The sequence below is a fragment of the Eubalaena glacialis genome, chromosome 2 (genome assembly GCF_028564815.1).
Source record: "Eubalaena glacialis isolate mEubGla1 chromosome 2, mEubGla1.1.hap2.+ XY, whole genome shotgun sequence".
Lineage (NCBI taxonomy): Eukaryota > Metazoa > Chordata > Mammalia > Artiodactyla > Balaenidae > Eubalaena > Eubalaena glacialis.
Window position 1 is genome coordinate 79,079,588 of NC_083717.1, and position 23,861 is coordinate 79,103,448.

The 23,861-nt window shown below is 35.5% G+C and overlaps 1 protein-coding gene across 1 annotated transcript in view; it reads left to right on the plus strand.

Moving 5' to 3' along the window:
* The window catches only part of MNS1 (meiosis specific nuclear structural 1), a 60,812-nt gene that overhangs the window by 25,218 nt on the left and 11,733 nt on the right, over positions 1-23,861 (plus strand). Inside the window, exons 4-8 of the mRNA XM_061182083.1 lie at positions 4,154-4,256; positions 6,758-6,987; positions 7,939-8,155; positions 8,257-8,364; positions 23,295-23,552. Of these exons, the coding sequence (XP_061038066.1) occupies positions 4,154-4,256; positions 6,758-6,987; positions 7,939-8,155; positions 8,257-8,364; positions 23,295-23,552 (916 nt within the window). The remainder of the gene's footprint in view (positions 1-4,153; positions 4,257-6,757; positions 6,988-7,938; positions 8,156-8,256; positions 8,365-23,294; positions 23,553-23,861) is intronic.

Consider the following 23,861-nt stretch of genomic DNA (forward strand, 5'->3'; position numbering starts at 1 on the left):
CAATGTGCTTATCTGTGTTTCTCCTAATTCAGAACTCAGGCCAGAAAAGCAAATTGTATCTCTGGTTAAGATTTAATTTCCATAATATATAAAGGCTGCCTACAGTTCAACAAAAGACAAACAACCCAATTCAAAAATGGGCCTGGTACTTAAAGATTTCTCCGAAGCAGACAGACAGTGGGCAATAGCACATGAAAAAGTACTCAACATTTGTTATTAGGGAAATGCAAATCAAAACCACAAGGAGATACCATTTCACACCTGGTAGGATAGCTGTAATAAAAACAATGGAAAATAAGTGTTGGTGAAGATGTGGACAAATTGGAAACTTCAGACATTGTTGGTAGGAATGTAAAATGGTGCACTGTGGAAGACAGTTTGGTAGTTCCTCAAAAAGTTAAACATAGAATTACCATATGGTCCAGCAATTCCACCCTTAGGTATACACTCAAAAGAATTGAAAACAGAGACTCAATCAGATACTTGTACGCCAATGTTCAATGCAACATTATTCACAATAGCCAAAAGGTAGAAGCCACCTAAGTGTCTATCAACAGATGAGTAGATAAACAAATCGTGGTATATACATACAATGGAATATTATTCAGGTGTAAAAGGGAATGAAGCTCTCATACATGCTGCAATACGGTTGAACCTCGAAAAGCATTATCCTAAGTGAAGTAAGCCAGAAACAAAAGGATAAAGACTGTATAATTCCACTTACATGAAATATCTAGGGACAGATTTGCAGAGACAAAAAGTAAATTAGCAGGGAAGGGAGGAATGGGGAGTTATTGCTTACATGGGTACAGCATTTCTTTTTGGAAAAAAAGTTTGGAAATAGTGTTGATAGTTGCCGAGTATTATGAATGTAATTAACACCACTGAATTGTACACTTTAAAATGGTTAAAATGACAAATTTTTGTTATATATATTTTACCACAAGAAAAAAATTCTAGGATTAAAAAAACCCCAAAACTTGTCCCCATAAGTAGCTAAAGCTATTCGTTGAGGATAGCTTATAATCTAAAATGACTATTAGAAAAGGAGATTCCATCTGGAATTATTTGAAAACAAAGAGAAAATTCCCATCTGGAGTGATTAAAAAATAACGTAAGATAAAGATAAGGGCAGAAATGAGCAATTTAGAATGTAGACATAAAGTAGAATCAACAAAGCCAAAAATTGTGCCTTTAAAAAGGCCAATAAAATTGACAGTCCCTGGCAGGAATATATAACTGTAAAAGAGAATGCACAAATAACCAATTCTAGGAATGGATAGTGCGATATAACTGTAGATCGTACAAATGGGAGATCACTGTAGATCATAGCAGGATATTGTGAACAATTTTATGCAAATTTGAAAATTTAGGTAAATTACTAAATAGCACATTTACCAAACTGACTAGCAGTAGTAGAAAGGGAAACTCGCTCTGCAGTGCCAGTTTTGTCATAAAATAAGTGTGCATATGTGCATGCATCTGTTTTTGCATTTTTCTATCCCATCCTTCCTCAACTGGGGTTCCATAACAGAACCAAGTGTCACAGAAAGTTGAGTGATTGTATTTTTAATTTTCTCAAAGACAGTATATAGCTGGTATTATTTTAGATCCAGAGGAACTAAGTTAATTCACTGCACATAATAGATGCTTAAGGGCATTAGGGCTTAAAACTTGTAGTTGAGAAGAGCTGCTCTAGTCTATTCCATTGATCCATTTGTTCATCCTGTGCTAAAACCACACTATCTTAAATATTGTGGCTTTATAATAAGTATTCATATCCTGAAGAAGTCTCCAATTTTGGTCTTCTTAAAGATTGTTTTAGCCACTCCTACTTCGCATTTCCATATACATTTTAGAATCACTGCAGGGCATTCAGAAATAGACATTTTTTAAAAATGATACTGTATCAATTAGATATCCATATGGAAGAAAATGAACTTGATTTCTACCTCACACCACACATAAAAATTCCTGGAGGATTATAGTCTAAAAGTTAATGGTGAAATAACAAAGCTTTGAGAGACTAATACAAGAAAATATATTTATGTCTGTGGGGTGGGCAACATTTCTTAAAACATGACACAAAAGTCACTGACAATGAAGAAGAAGATTGGTGGATTAGAATACTCTTCATCTGAAGAAACCACTGTGAGAGTAACTACAGACTGGAAGGAGGTATTTGCAATGCATATAACCAACAAGAGACTTGTATACGGAATATATAAAGAACTTTTGGGCTTCCCTGGTGGTACAGTGGTTGGGAATCCGCCTGCAAATGCAGGGGACACGGGTTTGACCCTGGTCCAGGAAGATCCCACATGCCATGGAGCAGCTAAGCCCGTGCGCCACAACTACTGAGCCTGTGCTCTAGAGCCCGCGAGCCACAGCTACTGAGCCCGCATGCACAACTGCTGAAGCCTGCGTGCACAACTACTGAAGGCTGTGCGCCTAGAGCCTGTGCTCCACAACAAGAGAAGCCACCGCAATGAGAAGCCCGTGCACTGTAACGAAGAGTAGCCCCCGCTCGCCACAACTAGAGAAAGCCGGCGTGCAGCAACGAAGACCCAATGCAGCCAAAAATAATAAATAAATAAATTAATTTTAAAAAAAAGAACTTTTATGCAACAATAAGTAGACAAACCAGTATAAAAATGAAAAAAAATTTTTTTAAATATTGAACAAGAACTTCACAGAAGTTATACAAATGAGTCAACATATGAAGAGGTCTCAGTTCCATTAGTAGTTGGGAAACATAAATTAAAACCCCAGTGATAAATTACATGCCCCAAAAGAATGGTTAAAATCTATGACAAGACGAAAGTGTTGTTGAGGGTGTGGAGTGGTGCGAGTGCTTAGACACTGTTTATGAGAGTGTAGATCTGACAAAGCTTTGGAAAACTGCCATTATCTACTCAATTTGAACACAGCCTACCCTGTGACTCAGAAATTTCACTTCTAGGTGTATATACAATGGGTATGGGTGCCCTTGTCCTTCAAATGAAGGTCGTTTATTTGAATGTTGGTTGTTTGCAATTTAATGCACGTTTTTTTGTAGAGACAATATTATAAATTGATTGGGTTTGTATATTGGTGCATAATCATTAGTACCCAACTCTAACAAAAATCTTTGTAAATGTATCTCAAACTCTTAGTGGAATAAAATATGTAGACTAACCTAGAAACTTAATCCTCGTTTCTAACACTATTTTTATGTAAGAAGGTAATCCTGTGTCATATACATTTGCACCTACAATGGTAAGGGCAAGAAGGACCCATGCCATAATACCAGGAATATCTCTCTTCCCTTACCCCTTATGACTGTTTCTTTGTGTAGGTAGGGGGTACTTGTAAGTTGAGTTTATAGGTAGGTGAGTGCCCTCTTTGTTCCAGTAAGAATTAACATGTACATCTTGGTGACATCTCAGGGCCTTTCCAACTCAGAATTCTCATATTCTGTCATATTCAGAATTATGACTGGCACAGTAAAATAAAAATTTTTGTATGGCATATTGTTTTCATTAAATTTAGGAGAGTGATAGATTAAAAAGTAATTCAGAGATTATCTGAGGCCAATCCCCATTTTTTTTTAACAGATAAGTAAACAAGCCCCGAGAAGTGATGTAAACTTGCCCATGTTACTCCCTCTTCATCATCATCAAAAAATAGTTACCATATGTAGTAGAGTGTCTACTGTTATACACATTAACTTATTTAATTGCCAAAACTACCCCTTCTTACAGATAGCAAAACCAAGGTACAAAATTTAAGTAACTTGTATAGGTTTAAACCTCTCCACTATAGTTATTCTTTTAGCCTAATAGTACTGGTAACTGGACAGAAATTTTAACCTATATTGATATAGCACATTTTCTGAGCCAGGCACTGGCAGAAAGATTTTTAGTGATGATTATTGAAAATAAAAGGGTTGTTTTGTCTAGAAAAATTAATTACAATGTCTCTTTTTACATGCATTCTGATTTTTCTTGGGATGAATGGAGAAAGGGGTATTTTTTCAAAATATTTAAAAAATAACGTAAATATCTTTTATACATTTAGAAAAAAATTCATTTAAATTGCAGATACATATTATTTTTAAAATAGTAAGAGATATATGGTCCTCGAATTTAAATTTCTGTCTTTTTTAAAACAGTATTGAGCTCAGAGAATTGGAGAAGAAATTAAAAGCAGCTTACATGAGTAAAGAAAGAGCAGCTCAGATTGCTGAAAAGGATGCCATTAAATATGAGCAAATGGTAATTATGTTTCTGGTCATTATGTTTTCCATATTTTTAGCTTCATTTAGAAAACCAAAAATAGACCAATTTTTGGAAAATTGTTACATTCTATAAAGAATTTACACTGTTAGATTTCTCAAATACTTTTATACTTTTCAGATCCTTAAGGTATAAGAAATTATGGATATTGAGCTTTGTGTAATTTAATATTAGAACCTTTCAGAGACACAAGGAATTAGGTTGCTGCTTAGAATGAACAGCTATATTCAGTAACTCCCAGCATTCTTAATGGTCTCTAACTGATTATTCTTTGACAAACCAATACAAGTTGTTAGCATAATCAGTGTATTTTAGAATGTTACTAAGCTTTTAATTTTTAAAATGTTTAAAAAAATAAACTATAACTTTAAGTAGGAAACTTTTCTGTTTCATAAACAGCAATCTTTTCTTCTCATGTTTTCCTCTATTTTTATCCTCTTTTATTACTCCTGACCTACTGCGCATTACTGGTAATAGTTACTCTTGGGCAAAGGAGTTTCAGACACACACAGCAGTAGTGTTACACAGTATAATATAAAATAGGGTTTATTAACACTTAAAAGCAGGGTGTACATCATCACTTGAACTCTCGTTGTCACTCATAAAGGCTAGACATAGATGAAAAGGTCTGATTGCAATATTACACAGTCTTTTAAGTTCCCTTCTCTCATTTCTCTATTACTTTGTAGAGCATTCTGATAGCAGAGTTCCCTCTCTCCTAGATCCCTTTCAAAGATGTTATACAGCTATTAAAGAGAAAGAGGTAAAGGGAAATAGTTTGGCTTTTAAAGTTGGCCAGAATATATTATATGTTAAAAGGAAAAAAAGCAAGTTGCAAAAAAAATTGGAGAATAATACATTTCACAGTCCATTTTCATTTTTAAAAACTTGTACATGTATGTATGTGTCTATCAACATCTGTGTGCATTATATACACACATGTGTTCTGTATATCAACACACATGTTCACACACACATTAGAATTCTATAGAATTCTAATTCTATAGAATTAGAGGGGTGATATCAAAATACTTGACCAGTGCATTGTTATATAGGCATCAAATAAGAACAGATGCTGGCCGTAGTGAAATGTGTGTGTGCATGTGTGTTAGTATAGAAAAAGTCTGGAGGATTGTACAGCATGCTGTTAACAATGATAGCCTTTGGTGTGGCAGGTGGTAGGAGAGGGTAAGGAGACTTCACTTCATGAGCCATATTCTACCCTTTAAAAAATAAAGTAGAACATAAGCAATGTACTATTTGACCAGTAGATTGCAGTTTTAATTATTTTGATAATTGAGATTATTCGAGGCAGTTGTAGATATTTATTCTGGCTGTTGAAAGAATTGCTGTTATTTTCTAAATAAAATTGATCCACAAAAATTAAAGTCAAATACTCCTGGGACTTGACTAGGTGTCAGGATATTTAGGTGCTAGTTTTGGCTCTCTCTCTCAGCCTTAGTTTTCTTATCTGTGAAATGAGAACATTGTACTTCTATAAGTGTGTGATAATTTGTACATACATGTTTTTGTCATGTCATATTTTTTCTATAGAGCCTAGTGCAACATGTGCTAAGAAAAGAGAAGGAAAGAAAGAATTTTGGTCAAGTCATATTAACAGTGTATATGTTAAAGGCATCAATTAGATCAGGAATGGCATTAGCATTCATATTTTAATCTGTTTCTTCTTTTATGTTTGATGCTGCTAAACATTCTAGCATTTGGGATGTGATCATAATGGTAAAGGATGATTTTTTAAAGTGCCCTAATATATTTACTTTAAAACATTTTGTTAAATGATTTCAAAATGCTCAAAACAAGTAAGGAGTTTAACCCATTCAAGAAGCAGGAATGTGTCTAACTCAGAAGGAATGGTCTTGAATGAGTGAATTAAAACCTAAGAAAACAGGCACAGTGACATATGTGACCCTTTTATTAAATTAAAGTGATTACCAGGGGCCTTTAATAAATGAGAAAGAAGAGACTTCAAAGGCCAGTGGCAGGAAAGAAAATTTAGGCTGAGAGAAACTCAAGAGCTGCTCAGAGCTATTTAATAGCAGACCTGTATAAAAAAGATAGTACCATCCTTACTCTAAATAGCAGCCAATACCCAGTGGAGCTAAAATTTGTGAAAATTGCCTACATCAACTTTTAAATAGATGAAAAAGATGACTACTGCTTTGGCAGTTAACATAGTTGTTAACAAAGCACTTCTAATTTTACTTACTGTTTTTCAAATGTGGAGTTATTCTCCTTATTGCCCTAAGAGAGCTACTTGAAGGAATAGGAAAGCTTCTTTAGGGTTTAACTCATCATTCAAACCCTTCAGGTGACAGTGACTTACCTTTGCTTTTTACCTACACAGTTACATAATATTTTATATAACAGGCTTTATAGTATTCAATTCCATCTGCTAAAAGTATTCTATCCTATTGTGCTCAGATTTGAAAGTGGAAAGATGAATTTTGTTTTAATAACAGAAACGTGATGCTGAAATAGCCAAAACTATGATGGAAGAACACGAGAGATTAATAAAGGAAGAGAATGCTGCAGAGGAAAAACGAAACAAAGTAAAAGCACAGTACAATCGTGACTTAGAGAAACAACGTGAAGAACAAGGAAAGAAGAAGCAGGAAGCTTATGAGCAACTGCTGAAAGAGAAACTCATGATTGATGAAATTGTTAGGAAAATCTATGAAGAAGATCAATTGTAAGTTTATCCCAACTTTCTTACATGCCTAAACATTTACACTAGATTTATCTCAGGCTTGTCATGAAGAGTAAATCACCTAAACAGTGCCTAATACATGGTAAGTCCCAGTAAATGTTATCACATAAACTGAGACCAAGTCTTCTCTTTTTTTTTTTTTTATAAATTTCTTTCTTTCTTTCTTTCTTTATGGCTGCATTGGGTCTTTGTTGCTGTGTGCCGGCTTCTTCTAGCTGCGGCGAGCCGGGGCTACTCTTTGTTGTGGTGTGCGGGATTCTCATTGCAGTGGCTTCTCTTGTTGCGGAGCACAGGCTCTAGGTGCGCGGGCTTTAGTAGTTGTGGCTCGCGGGCTCTAGAGCGCAGGCTCAGTAGTTGTGGCACATGGGTCTAGTTGCTCCGCGACATGTGCAGTCTTCCTGGACCAGGGCTCGAACACGTGTCCCCCACATTGGCAGGTGGACTCTCAACCACTGCACCACCAGGGAAGTCCCCAAGTCTTACTTATCTTTGTTAGCATGATAATTAATTGTCTGATAGTTAAGAAATACTTATTAAGTGACAATGGCTAAACCTTTGTTTTTCTTAAATAAGCCCATATCAAGAGAACTTGTTTTCTGTTCAGTTTCCCTGGTAGACAGCTGAAGTGTAGAGTGCTGTGAAACATATATAAACAGGTTGTGGCCTTTCTGAAGTGAGATGCATAAAACATCATCATAGGTTAGAGAAGAGGCATAGTAGTAGTTTACTCAGAGAAAATTCATACCTGTTATTATATTTAGTGGCACATAGTAAACACTCAAAATGTTTGTTGCATGAAAGAATGAAAAAATTGTAAATAGGGAAGCCATTTTTCTCCACATCATTATCAACTGAAGGAAATGATACTTATATTTTTTGATATTTTATTACTATTTCTGTTACTATACAACTGCATTCACTATTGCTTTTTAGGGAAAGACAACAAAAGTTAGAAAAAGTGAATACAATTCGAAGGTATATAGAAGAGTTTAAGAAAGAGCAGGCTCTCTGGAGAAAAAAGAAACATGAGGAAATGGAAGAAGAAAATAGAAAAATCATAGAGTTTGCCAAGATGCAGCAACAAAGGGAAGAAGATCGGATGGCAAAAGTTCAAGAAAGTGAAGAAAAAAGGCTACAGCTTCAGAATATGGTATTAAAATAACCATTTCTTTAACACTGGAGAAATTCTGAAATATTTGTCATAGAATTTGATTCCTTTACATGTTTGTGTGTTTTTTTTAAATTTAATAGCTGACTCAGAGATTGGAAGAAATGCTGCGGCAACGTGAAGATTTAGAACAAGTGCAACAGGAATTATACCAGGAAGAACAAGCAGAAATACATAAGAAGAAACTAAAAGTAAGTTTTGGAAATTGAAGGAATGATTAACATAGAGAAGAGTATCATTTTGAGATGAAGCAGTAGAAAGATAATAGATTTAAACCTAACCATATTGATAATTACATTGTATGTAAATGGTATAAACACTACAGTTAAAAGAGATTTTCAGGCTGGGTAAAAAAGCTAGACCCAGGCAGCAGTTCACAAACTGCATCAAAAGCATGATGCAACTATATTATCTACAAAGGAACATAATTTAAATATGAAGACACATGGTTTAAAAGCAAAAGGATGGAGAAAGATATACCATACCAACACCAACCAAGAGCATGTTAGAGTAGAAATCATGATGAATAGGCTAAATTCATCTAGAGGATGTTAATAGCCCTAAAGGTGTATGAACCTAAGTAAAACTTCAAAATACATGTAGCAAAACTGGAAAAACTGAAAGGAGAAATATATCCATAATTATATTTGAATGTTTCAATACTCCTCGTTAATATATAAAATAAGTAGTCAGAAAACCATGGAATATAGTGTTGAACAATAATATCAACAAATCAAGAAGATTTGTCAATTTTCTAATTGGGTGTTCTTTGTTCATTTATTGTAGAATTTTAAGAGTTCTTTATGTATTCTAGGCACTAGTCCTTTGTCAGGTGTGTGGTTTACAAATATTTTCACTCAGTCTATAGCTTGTCTTTTCATCCTCTTAACAAAGCCGTTTTCCAAGGAAATGTTTTCAATTTCTGTGAAGTCCAATTTATCAGTTTCTGTTTTTATGGATCATACTTCGAAATCAATTCTAGGAAGTCTTTGCCTACATCCTGAAGAATTTCTCCTTTTTTTCCGTAAAATGTTTCATTTTCAGTTAATTTTTGTTTACAAGGTATGAGACTTAGGTCAGGTTTCATTTTTGCTTCTCTGTGTCCAGTTGTTCCACACTATTTGTTGAAAAGGTTTTCTCTCTCACGTTGAGTTGCTTTTGCACCTTTGTTTAAAACACAGTTGAGCATATTTGTGTGTATATTCCTGGGATCTCTATTTTGTCTGTTGATCTATGTGTCTATCCCTTCAGCAGTACCACACAGTTTTGATTACTGTAGCTATATAGTTGAAGTCTTCAAAATTGTTTCAGCTATTCTAATTCCTTTGCCGTTCCATATAAAGTTTAGAATAATCTTGTCTGTATCTACAATAGTCATTGGGGAATTTGATAGGAATTACATTAAGTCTGAATATCAATTTGGGGAAAACTGACATATTCATTATATTGAGTCTTCCAGTCCATGAACACGGAATGACTCTCCATTTACAGTGGCCCCTTGAACAATACGGGTTTGAATTGTGTGAGTCCACTTATATTCAGATATTTTTCAGTAGTAAATACTACTATTAACACAGTCCATGGTTGGTTGATTCCACAGATATAGAGCAACTGTGGATACGAAGAGCTGACTAAATTTTGTGGATTAACCCCCATGTTGTTCAAGAGTCAAGTCTATTTAGATCATCTTTGAATTTTTCCATCAGTGTTTTATAGTTTTCAGCTTACAAATCCTGTACATGTTTTGTTAGATTTACATCTAAGTATTTCATTTTTTTGAGTGATTGTAAATGGAATTTAAGTTTTAATTTCATTGTCTACATACTCATTGCTAGTGAATTGACTTTTTTAATGTTTATCTTGCGTCTCATGACCTTGCTGAATTCACTTAGTAGCTGTAGGAGTTGGTTGGTTTGTTTTTCCATACATAGTCATGTCTTCTGCAAACAGGGGCAGTTTTATTTCTTGCTTTCTTATCTATATACCTTTTATTTACTTTTTTTGCCTTATTGTACTGGCTAAAACTCAGCACTGGCTAGCACTATGTTGAATAAAAGTGATGAGAGTAGACATCACCTTTCTTTGTTATCTATCAGGGGAAAAGCATTCTGTTAATTGTAGTTTTTTTTGTAGATGCTCTTTATAAAGTTGAGGACTTTTTCTCCTATCACTGTTTTTCTGAAGATTTTTGTCATGAAGGGTGTTGAATTTTGTCAAATGCTTTTTCTACATCTATTGATATGACCATGTACTTTTTCTTCTTTAGCCTGGTTGATTGCATTGATTGATTTTGGGGGTTACTGAACAACCTTGCATCACTGGAATAAATCTCACTTGGTCATGGTGTATACTTCTTATAATATATGACTGGATTTTAGTTTTCTAATAATGTGTTAAGGATTTTTGCATCCATATTCATGAGGAATATTGGTTTTTAGTTTTCATTTTTTATACTGGTGTCAGGGTAGTACTGTCTTCATAAAATGAATGGAGAAGTATTTCCTTCTATTTTCTAGAAGAGATTGTTCAGAAGTGGTGTTAATTCTTTAAACATTTGGTGGAATTTTCCAGTGAAACTATCTAGGCTAGGAGTTTTATTTTTTGAGAGTTTTAAAATATTAATTCAATATTTTATTGTATATTTATTTATTTTAAAGTTTTTATTTTATATTGGAGTATAGTGGATTTATAATATTGTGTTACTTTCAGGTGTACAGCAAAGTGATTCAGTTATACATATACATATATCCATTCTTTTCCTGATTCTTTTACCATATAGGTTATTATAGAATATTGAGGAGAGTTCCCTGTGCTATACAGTAGGTCCTTGTTGATTATCTATTTTATATATAGTGGTGTGTGTATGTTAATCCCAAATGCCTAATTTATCCCTCCCCCCCACCTTTCCCCTTTGGTAACCATAGATTTGTTTTCGAAGGCTGTGAGTCTCTGTTTTGTAAATAAGTTCATTTGTATTGTTCTTTAGATTCCACATATAATTGATATCATATGATATTTATCTTTCTCTGTCTGACTTACTTCATTTAGTATGATAATATCTAGGTCCATCCATGTTGCTGCAAATGGCATTATTTCATTCTTTTTTATGGCTGAGTAATATTCCATTGTATATATGTACCACATCTTCTTTATCCATTCCTCTGTTGATGGACATTTAGGTTGCTTCCATGTTTTGGCTACTGTAAATAGTGCTGTAATGAACATTGGGCTGCATGTATCTTTTCGAATTATGGTTTTCTCTGGATATATGCCCAGGAGTGGGATTGCTGAGCCAAATGGCAGTTCTATTTTTAGTTTTTTAGAGAACCTCCATACCGTTCTCCATAGTGGTTGTACCAATTTACATTCCCACCAACAGTGTAGGAGGGTTCCCTTTTCTCCACACCCACTCCGGCATTTATTGTAGACTTTTTGATGATGGCCCTTCTGACCGACGTGGTGTGATACCTCATTGTAGTTTTAGTGATGTTGAGCATGTTTTTGTGTGCTTTTTGGCCGTCTGTATGTCTTCTTTGGAGAAATGTCTCTTTAGATCTTCTGCCAATTTTTTGATTGGGTTGTTTGTTTTTTTTTGATATTGAACTGTATGAGCTGTTTGTATACTTTAGAGAGTAAGCCCTTGTCAGTTGCATTGTTTCCAAATATATTCTCCCATTCTGTGGGTTGTCTTTTCATTTTGTTTATGGCTTCCTTTGCTGTTCAAAAGCTTTTAAGTTTCATTAGGCCTCATTTGTTTAGTTTTGTTTTCATTTCCATTACTCTAAGAGGTAGATCAAAAAAGATATTGCTACGATTTATGTCAAAGAGTGTTCTGCCTATGTTTTCCTTTTAAGAGTTTTATAGTATCTGGTCTTACATTTAGGTCTTTAATCCATTTTGAGTTTATTTTTGTGTATGGTATTAGAGAATGTTCTAATTTCATTCTTTTACTTGTAGCTGTCCAGTTTTCCCACCACCACTTATTGAAGAGACTGTCTTTTCTCCATTGTATATTCTTGCCTCCTTTGTCATAGATTAATTGACCATAGGTGCATGGGTTTATTTCTGGGCTTTCTATCCTATTCCATTGATCTATATTTCTGTTTTTGTGCAAGTACCATACTGGTTTTTTTTGGTTTGTTTTTTTATTTTTGGCTGCATTAGGTCTTCATTGCTGCACGTGAGCTTTCTCTAGTTGTGGCGAGCAGGGGCTACTCTTCGTTGTGGTGCGCGGGCTTCTCACTGCGGTGGCTTCTCTAGTTGCAGAGCATGGGCTCTAGGCACGCGGGCTTCAGTAGTTGTGGCACATGCGCTCTAGAGCGCAGGGTCAGTGGTTGTGGCGCATGGACTTAGTTGCTCACGGCATGTGGGATCTTCCCAGACCAGGGCTCGAATCTGTGTCCCCTGCATTGGAAGGCAGATTCTTAACCACTGCGCCACCAGGGAAGCCCTACCATACTGTTTTCATGACTGAGGCTTTATAGTATAATCTGAAGTCAGGGAGCATGATTCCTCCAGCTCTGTTTTTCTTTCTCAGGATTGCTTTGGCTATTTGGGGTCTTTTGTGTTTCCATACAAATTGTGAAATTTTTTGTTCTATGAAAAATGCCATTGGTAATTTGACAGGGATTGCATTGAATCTGTAGGTTGCCTTTGGTAGTATAATCATTTTAACAATATTGATTCTTCCAATCCAAGAGCATGGTATATCTCTCCATCTGTTTGTGTCATCTTTGATTTCTTTCATCAGTACCTTATACTCTTCAGAGTAAAGGTCTTTTGCCTCCTTAGGTGGGTTTATTCCTAGGTATTTTATTCTTTTTGATGCAATGGTAAATGGAATAGTTTTCTTAATTTCTCTATCTGATCTTTCATTGTTATTGTATAGAAATGCAAGAGAGTTCTGTGTGTTAACTTTGTATCCTGCAACTTTACCGAATTCATTGTTGAGCTCTAGTAGTTTTCTGGTAGCATCTTTAGGATTTTCTATGTATAGTATCATGTCATCTGCAAACAGTGACAGTTTTACTTCATTTTTTCCAATTTGGATTCCTTCTATTTCTTTTTCTTCTCTGATTGCATGTTAGTACTTCCAAAAATACGTTGCATTATAGTGACGAGAGTGCACATCCTTGTCTTGTTCCTGATCTTAGAGAAAATGCTTTCAGCTTTTCACTGTTGAGAAGGATGTTTGCTGTGGGTTTGTCATATATGGCCTTTATTATGTTGAGGTATGTTCCCTCTATTCCCACTTTCTGAAGAGTTTTTATCATGAAAGGGTTTTGAATATTTTCAAAAGCTTTTTCTGCAACTATTGAGATGGTCATATAGTTTTTATTCTTCAATTTGTTAATGTGGTGTATCACACTGATTGATTTGCGGATATTGAAGAATCCTTGCATCTCTGGGATAAATCCCACTGGATCATGGTGTATGATCCTTTCAATGTATTGTTGGATTTAGCTTGCTAGTATTTTGTTGAGGATGTTTGCATCTGTGTTCATCAGAGATATTGGACTGTAATTTTCTTTTTTGTGGTATCTTTGTCTGGTTTTGGTATCAGGGTGATGGTGGCCTCATAGAATGAGTTTGGGAGTGTTTCCTGCCTCTGCAATTTTTGGAAGAGTTTCAGAAGGATAGGTGTTATCTCTTCTCTAAATGTTTGCTGGAATTCACCTGTGTTTGCTAGAGTTCTGGTCCTGGGCTTTTGTTTGTTGGAAGATTTTTAATCACAGTTTCAATTTCAGTACTTGTGATAGGTCTATTCGTATTGGGTTGGCCAAAAGGTTCATTTGGGTTTTTCTGTGAAATGTTACAGGAAAACATGAACGAACTTTTTGGCCAACCCGATATTTTCTATTTCTTCCTGTTTCAGTCTTGGAAAGTTGTACATTTCTAAGAATTTGTCCATTTTTTCTAGGTTGTCCATTTTATTGGTGTGTAGTTGCTTGTAGTAGTCTCTTATGATCCTTTGTATTTCTGTGGTGTCCATTGTAACTTTTCCGTTTTCATTTCTAATTTTATTGATTTGAGCCCTCTCCCTTTTTTTCTTGATGAGTCTGGCTAAAGGTTTATCAATTTTGTTTATCTTTTCAAAGAACCAGCTTTTAGTTTCATTGACCTTTTCTATTGTTTCCTTCATCCCTGTTTCATTTATTTCTCTTCTGATGTTTATGATTTCTTTCCTTCTACTAACTTTGGGTGTTGTCTGTTCTTCTTTCTCTAGTTGCTTTAGGTGTAATGGTAGGTGGTTTATTTGGGATTTTTCTTGTTTCGTGAGGTAAGATTGTGTTGCTGTAAACTTCCCTCTTAGAACTGCTTTTGCTGCATCCCATAGGTTTTGGATCATTGAGGTTTCATTTTCATTTGTTTCTAGGTATGTTTTGATTTCCTCTTTGATTTCTTCAGTGATCCATCAGTTGTTCAGTAATACATAGTTTAGCCTCCGTATGTTTGTGTTTTTTACAGTTTTTTTCTTGTAGTTGATTTCTTCTTTTTTTATTTATAAATTTTTAAATTTATTTTTGTCTGCATTGGGTCTTTGTTGCTAAGCACGGGCTTTCTGTAGTTGTGGCAAGCAGGGGTTACTATTCAATGTGGTACACAGGCTTCTCATTGCAGTGGCTTCTCTTTGTTGTGGAGCATGGGCTCTAGGCGTTCAGGCTTCAGTAGTTGTGGCACGTGGGCTCAGTAGTTGTGGCACATGGGCTTAGTTGCTCCATGGCATGTGGGATCTTCCCAGACCAGGGCTCTAACCCGTGTCCCCTGCATTGTCAGGTGGATTCTTAACCAATGTGCCGCCAGGGAAGTCCTTGTAGTTGATTTCTAATCTGATAGCACTGTGGTCAGAAAAGATGCTTGATAATGATTTCAATTTACTTAAATTGACTGAGGCTTCCTTTGTGGCTTAGCTTGTGATCTATCCTGGAGAATGTTCCATGTACACTTGTCCCTCCTCCCAATGCCAGACCCTCAGGCTGGGGAGCCTGACGTGGGGCTCAGAACTCTCACTCCTGTGGGAGAACCTCTGCGATATAATTATTTTCCAGTTTGCATGTCACCCACCTGGCAGGTATGGGATTTGATTATATCGTGAAAGCACTCTCTGTACCATCTAGTTGTGGCGGCTTCTTTGTCTTTAGATGTAGAACATCTTATATGGTAAGTTCCAGTCTTTTTTGTCGATGGTTGTTCAGCAGTTAGTTGTGATTTTGGTATTTTCATGAGAGGAGGTGAGCTCAAGTCCTTCTACCCCACCATCTTGTCTCATCCCCTCAATATTCTTATTAGTTACTGAATAGAGTTATTCAAATTATCTTATTTCATATTCGGTGAGTTTTGGTGACTTGTGTTTTTCAAAGAAGTGATCCATTTTGTCTAAATTGTCAAACTTAGGTGTGTAGAATAGTTTGTACTATTATCCTTTTAATGTCTGCAGAGTCTCTAGTGTTTCATTTCTGGTACTGATAGTTTGTTTCTTCATTTATTTGGTCACTCTTACATTAGGATTTAATTTTATCTGATTTTTCTTTAAATTTCAGCTTTCTTGAGGTATAATTGCCACATAAAATTGTAAGATATTTAAAGTGTACACTGTGGTGATTTGATAAACATTTACATTGTAAAAAGATTCTCCCATCTAGTTAATTACACATCTATCACTTAACAGATTTGTTTTTTTATATGTGAGAATATTTTAAGTTCTACTCTCTTTGGAAATTTCATTTATACAATAAAGTGTTATCAACTATAGTCACCATGTTTTACATTAGATTCTCAGACCTTATTTGTTTTAGAGCCAGAAATTTGTACTGTTTTACCAATCTCTTCCTATTTCCCCCACCTGCCAGCCTCTGGCAACCACTTTTCAACTTTGTTTCAATGAGTTTGACATTTTTTTTTTCTTTTCTGATTCCACACATAAGTGTTACCATGCAATATTTGTCTTTCTTTGTCCAGCTCATTTCACTTAGCATAAAGCCCTCAGGGTCCATCCATGTTATCAAAAATAGCAGGATTTCATTCTTTTTTATCACTGAATAATATTCCATTTTATATAGATATACCACATTTTTTTATCCATTCATATGTTGATGGACAATTAGGTTGTTTCCACATTTTTGCTATTGTAATACTGCAATGAACATGGGAGTGCATATACCTTGTTAAGATCCTGTTTTCATTTCCTTTGGATATATACCTGGAAGTGGGATTGCTGGATCATGTGATAGTTCTATCTTTAATTTTTTGAGGAACCTCTATACTGGCTACCAATTTACATTTCCACCCACAGTGATAAGGGTTCCCTTTTTTCCACATACGCACCCAACTCTTATTATCTCTCGGTTTTTTTTGTTTTTTTTAATTGATGATAGCCATTCTAACAGGTATCTCATTGTGATCTTGATTTGCATTTCCCTGATGTTTAGTGATGTTGAGTACCTTTTCATGTACCTGTTGGCCATTTGTATATCTTCTTTGGAAAAAAAATCTGTTCATATACTCTGCCCATTTTTTAATTGGGTTTTTTTGTTCTTTTCTGTTAAATTTTATGTCTTCTTTATGTATTTTGGACATTAAATCCTATCAGATACAGGATTTGCAAATGTTTTCTCCCATTCCATAGGTTGCCTTTTCATTTTGTTGATGATTTCCTTGGCTGTGCAGAAGCTTTTTAGTTTGATGTAATCCCACTTGTTTATTTTGCTTTTGGTGTCAAATCCAAAAAATTATTGCCGAGACTGATATAGAGGAACTTACCCCCTGTGTTTTCTTCTAGGAGTTTCATGGTTTCAATTTCATTGATATTTTAAAGAGAGCCAGCCTTTTGCCTAATTGATATTGTCTATTGGTTTTCTATTTTCAATTCCGTTGATTTCTGCTCTTCATTTACTTCCTTTTTATGGGTTCCTGAGTTGTAGTAGCTTAGATTATTATTATTTTTTAAATTCTTTTTCAGACTCTTTTTCCTTATAGGTTATTACAAGATATTGAAAATAGTTCCCTGTGCTATACAGTAGGTCCTTGTTGGTTAGGATGTAGTTTTTTTGTTTGTTTTGTTTTGTTTTTAGCTTAGATTATTGATTTGAGACATTTCCTACATGCATGCCCTTAATGCTATAAATGCATTTTACTAAATGTATGCATTTGGTGCTATAAATTTCCCTCAAAACTGTTTCAGTTGCATCTTACAAGTTTTGATGTCTTGTTTTCATTTTCATTAACTCTGATGTATTTATTTTCTTGAGACTTCCTCTTTAACCAATGGATTACTTAAAAGTGTATTACTTAGTGCCCAAATGTCCAGAAATTTTTGTGTTTTTTTAAAATTATTGATTTCTAGTTTGATTCCATTGTGATCAGAGAACACACTCAATATGATTTTATTTCCTTTAAATTTATTCTGTGAACATTTGAAAAGAATATGTATTCTGCTATTTTGGGTGAAATGTTGTATAAATGTCAATTAGATCCTACTGATTGATAGTTTTGTTGAGTTCTTCTATATCCTTGCTGATTTTCTGTCTAGTTGTTATATCAGTTGTGGAGAGAGGATTGCTGATGACTCTTAACCACATATTTGTGGATTTGTGTGTTTCTCCTTAAAGAGTTTTTTTTTAATTGAGGTAAAATTCATGTAACATAAAATTGACTACTTTAACTGTTTTAAAGCAGCATTTAGTACATTCACAATATTGTGCAACCATCATCTCTGTCTAGTTCCAAAACATTTTCATTACCCCAAAAGGATACCTGCATTAAGCAGTCACTGCCCTTTCTGTGCTCTCCTAGACCCTGGCAACTACTAATCTGCTTTCTGTCTTTATGAATTTGGCTATTCTGGGTATATCATGTAAGTGGGATCATACAATATGTGATCTTTTGTGTTGGGATTTTTTTCCCTTAGAATAATATTTTGGAGGTTTATCCATTTTGTAGCAGGTATCAGTATTTCAGTCCTTTTTTTTTTGGCTGAATACTAGTCCACTGCATGGATATGTAACATTTTGTTATCCATTCGATAGTTTATGGATATTTGGTTTGTTTACACCTTTTTTTTGACTGTCGTGAATGTTACTGCTATGAACATTTGTGTACAAGTTTTTGTTTGAATATCTTTTTCAAATTCTTTTGGGTAAATACCTAGCAGTGGTATTGCTGGGTCATATGGTAATTCTGTGTTTAATTTTTTGAGGAAGTGCCCAACTGTTTTCCACAAAGGCTGCACCATTGTACATTACTACTACCAATGTAGGAGGGTTCCAATTTCTCCACATCCTTGCCAATACTTGTTATATTCTATCATGCTATAACACAAAAAAGCTGAAACTAAAAAATTTCTAGAAAAAAACATAAGAGAAGGTTGTTATAAACTTGAGAATGGCAAAAACTTTTTTAGAAGGATAAAAAAGTCATGAGCCATAAAAAAAGTTTATAAACTGGCTACATTGAAATTAATAATTTCCGGACTTCCCTGATGGTGCAGTGGTTAAGAATCTGCCTGCCAAGGCAGGGGACACGGGCTCGATCCCTGGTCCGGGAAGATTCCACATGCCATGGAGCAGCTAAGCCCATGCGCCACAATTACTGAGCCTGTGTGCCTACAGCCTGTGAGCCACAACTACTGAAGCCTGCGTGCCTAGAGCCCATGATCTGCAACAAGAGAAGCCAGCACAATGAGAAGCCCGCGCACCGCTAAGAAGAGTAGCCCCGCTCGCCGCAACTAGAGAAAGCCCACATGCAGCAACGAAGACCAAACGCAGCCAAAAAGTAAATAGATAAATAAATTTTTTTTAAAAATTAATAATTTCTTAACATTGTTAGGAAAATGAAAATGCAAGCCACAGTTTGGGAGAAAATATTCCCTATATGTATATCTTACAAATAACCTTTATCCAGAATATATAAAGAACACTCAGAACTTGATAAAAGAATATAAAAAACCCATTTTAAAAATAATTAATTAATTAATTAATTTTTGGCTGCATTGGGTCTTCGTTGCTGTGCGCGGGCTTTCTTTTTAGTTGCGGCGAGCAGGGGCCACTCTTCGCTGCAGTGCGTGGGCCTCTTACTGCGGTGGCTTCTCTTGTTGCGGAGCACAGGCTCCAGGTGTGCGGGCTTCAGTAGTTGTGGCTCACGGGCTCCAGAGCGCAGGCTCGGCAGTTGTGGTGCACGGGCTCAGCTGCTCCACGGCATGTGGGATCTTCCCAGACCAGGGCTCGAACCCGTGTCCCCTGCATCGGCAGGTGGATTCCCAACCACTGTGCCACCAGGGAAGCCCCCCAGTTTTTTTAAATGAGCCAAAAGTTTGAACACCTTGTTTGTTTGTTTGTTTGTTCTGGCCACACTGCACGGCTTGCAGGATTTTAGTTCCTTGACCAGGGATTGAACCCATGCCCTCAGCAGTGACAGTGTGGAGTCCTAACCACTGGACCACCAGGGAATTCCCAAAAGTTTGAACAGTTTGTAAAACAAGATATATGAATAGCCAAGTACACTAATAGCTATAATAAATTATAGCTATTAGTACTATTATTTGTAATATTATCAGCTATATAAAAATGGAACATTATTTTAGATAGTTTCATTAACAAGGAGGAAATAGATACCATGTAAAATATCAAAACATTTCATGTAAATCCTTAATTAACTGCATGTAAGAATATAAAATGTGTCCAGTTTTTTTAAAAAAACATCTTAATGTAATCCACTTATAGATACCTAATGTCAAATAAACCCAAAAGCATTAAGAATAAAATGATGGAGGAAGGCATAACAGGCATATATGACCAAATGGGAAGCAGGTAGGCAGGGTTATCACTAGGTAAGTGGAACATCAAATGAATCCCAGATACCACAGATAAAAGGTATAATCCCCAAGGGAGGTATAACAGAATGAACATTTAATCTTCCACGTAACATTGTATTGAAGTATGTAACTTTAAAAGGTGTTAGGTCACCAAAGAAAATTTACTGGAATAATACAAGGGGAAAGGGTATTTAAACATCACTAGAAATTAATAACAAATATTTTAAACTACTAACTGAAAATCTAAAAACATTCTTTTCAATTATTATTGGTTGAAGAGGGTATTTGCAGAAAATTCAGAGGATGAGATTATGACCTATCAAAATCTATCAGGCAATTAATTATTAAATGAGAAATATTGGAAAAAACTGTGTAGGCAACCAACTCAATAACTGAGAAAACAATATAAATTCAAGTATGAGGCAAGAATATGGAAGGAAATAATAAAGATATAAGTAGAAATAAACCAAAAATCAGGAGAACACATTAGCATTTATTAATCCAGTTGCTTAATATTGGGGGGAAAAAGATTTTACTCTGGCAAAACATAACAAAGAAAAAAAGGTGAAAACAAAATTTGAAGGAATAAAGGGTCTATAAAGAGAGTAGATTAGAAAAATAGTGAAAAGTTATTCAATTATCTACTAATAAAATGAAAATCTCAATGGCACAATTTTCTGCATTAAAAATACAGTGATTTCAAAAAATGTAGAAAAACTAGACAAAATAAGATTATTAAGGATATTTCCTCTATCACAAGACTTTTGTGCCCTGCCTCACATCTTCTCAGTCTCACCTCTGATTTCAGTGACAGCTGTGGGGAACAGTTGTGAGGGCTTAGACGGACTCTGTGCTGATGGCTTCCTAAAGTGTAGGGGTGTGTGGGGGGGCAGGGAGGTAACATCCTCTGGGGCATCCCTCAACCCACAGTGGACAGAAATTGAGGGATAGATTCTTCTCTGCCTGGCGGCCTTTGGGAAGGTCCTAAAAGGTGCTCCATGCATTCCTCACAGGGTCCTGGCAGGATTAAGCCTCAGTTGTCTGAGGTGGTAACCAGCTCAGTGATGTACCCTTGCGTTGGCTTTTCTTCCTTCCTTGTTTTACTCTGTCCCTCACCACTGAGATTCCCTCCCTGGTAAAATATCTATATATAAGTCCTTGTTTAAGGCTCTGCTTTCAGAGGAGAACCCAGACTAAGATATCTCTAAAAAGTTTCCAGCTTCAGAGTAGTTTTACAGCAAATTACTTCAAACCTTCAGTGAACAGCTATTCCTCAAACCACATAATGGGTTTTAGAACACAGAAAAGGATGGAAAATTATACAGTTCATATTATGTAACTACATAATCCTGATCCAGATACATCAGAGTACATGAACACTTTTCCAGTTGAAAAAACATAATAAATGGTGTGTTGTTTTGCCAAACTCTTCCCTGTTCTTTAGCCAGATGTCTTCACCATTGGATTAAACTAAAATTTGTATGGGAGATGGTTGCCAGGCAATGTCAACAGTTCATTTAGTTCAATATGTACTGAATTTCTCTGTGCAAAGTATTATGATAAGCTCTGGAGGAATTCAAAGCTAACTGACACAGCATCTCTGCCTTAAGTGAGCCTTTGACTTCTATGAAATATATGGCAAATAAACACAAACTGTATATTATAAAATCACTATGTGCCCAGCATCCCAAAGGAAAATAAGATATGCCATCTATGAATTTATTTTTAGTGAGGAGATGAGGCATGTATATATGGAATAAAATTAAATGATGGAACATTAAATGGTATAAGAGCTCACAGAGAGAAGTTTGAGTTAGAGTGATTAGAGAAGACTATGGAGGAGGTAGGATTTGAAAAGAGGATTAGATAGGGATAAATGAAGAAAAAGAGGCTGAATGATCAATATAATGAACAAAGTTGCTGTAACTGATACTGCAGATTGGCTCACTTAAAACCCACTCCTATTCCTACCACATCCTACCCCGTTTTAAATTCGTTTGTCTTTATTATAAAGACTATAAAGTTAAAACTATATTTCTCTTCTTTTAGCTAGAATTCTTCATATGAACCATGTTATATCCAACAGTCATCATCCCCACTTCAAGGTGTGAAGATGGAAGTGAGCAAAATGAGATAGCAGTCAGAGTTACCATAGGCAGAGTTACCATATTAGGACTTGAGCAGTGGGAGGGCAGCTTGGTTCCCTGGCCTTCCTGGAAGTTCTGTATGCCACCTGATGGCCTATAATAAATCCCTTATAGTTTGTGTTATCTGTAGGTAAGAACCTTGGCCATCTGGGTGTTGTTAAGGCAATATTTTGAATGCTTAGAAGATTCTGGCCTACCTGGAGCTTGTATTAGAATTGAGCAAAGTTGGTTAGATTAGCAAATGATGTAAAATTTACATCGGTCCTAATTGAATAGATAGATGATAAAGCAAAAATGGGTGATGACTGTAAAATTCTTTGTATTTTTTTGAAATCTTTCATGATAAAATGTTGGGGAAATTAAACCTTATAGGAAAGGACTTTAACTGCTTCAGGTAAATTTGAATTTCCCTGAAATACTTCTGATTGTCATTGCTAGATTATTGTTCTGAAAAATATTTGTCAGTGATTTGAACGCAAGTTTCTAGAATGATTCATAGTTGGTACAAATTATACAGATGACAGATTTAATAAACTGAGATATGCAAAAAATTTTTATATCAGCTCTTTTCAAAGTTAATGCATTAATTCTGACTACAGAAACAAGGTGGTAAATATATATTAATTAAAATTTAAAATAAGTGATAGGAGGCAATCCAAGGGTAAATGTACTTTGTGTAACTATTAGCTTTTGTTTTTTTTTTTTTAATTTATTTTAATTTATTTATTTTTGGCTGTGTTGGGTCTTCGTTTCTGTTCGGGGGCTTTCTCTAGTTGCGGCAAGCGGGGGCCACTCTTCATCGCGGTGCGCGGGCCTCTCACTATCGCGGCCTCTCTTGCTGCGGAGCACAGGCTCCAGACGCGCAGGCTCAGTAATTGTGGCTCACGGGCCTAGTTGCTCCGCGGCATGTGGGATCTTCCCAGACCAGGGCTCGAACCCGTGTCCCCTGCATTAGCAGGCAGATTCTCAACCACTGCGCCACCAGGGAAGCCCAACTATTAGTTTTTAAAGGATGGGGCAAAGTGTTATCTTGAAAAGGCTTAATTTTTCAGTTTTATTTCATATTGTAACACTAAACTTAATCAAACTCTGTCCTACCCTATCTTTATAAATCTGCTGTAAAGAAATAGTTACTGAATTAACTTTTATATGTATTGTGATTTAGGAAGAAGCAGAAGAGAAATTGAGAAAGCAAAAGGAGTTGAAGCAAAATTTTATGGAACAAATGGCCTTGAAGGAACTAGTACTTCAGGCTGCAAAAGAGGAAGAGGAGATCTTTAGAAAAGCTATGCTGGCGAAATTTGCTGAGGATGATCGAATAGAATTAATGAATGCTCAGAAGCAAAGAATGAAGCAACTAGAACACAAGAGGGCTGTGGAAAAACTTATTGAAGAGCGTCGCAACCAGTTCCTTGCAGACAAAGTAAGGAAAAGTATTTTGGGTTTTTTTTTTGGTAATTATCATTGAATAGCAACCAGCTAATTGATTTATCCACTAAACATTTAACTGAGAACCGTTTATGTGCCAGATGTTAGATATCCATTTACTAATCATATGATATATAAATTTTCTGACCACTTGTTAATCAATGAATCTAGAAAATATTTATTGATGCTTTCTATGTGTTAGACATTGGTTGGTGTTGAGAACACAAAGATAAATATGACTAAGTCCATATCATCTATGAGTTTTTGGTGTTGGTTAAGAAAAACACATTAAAAACAATGATTA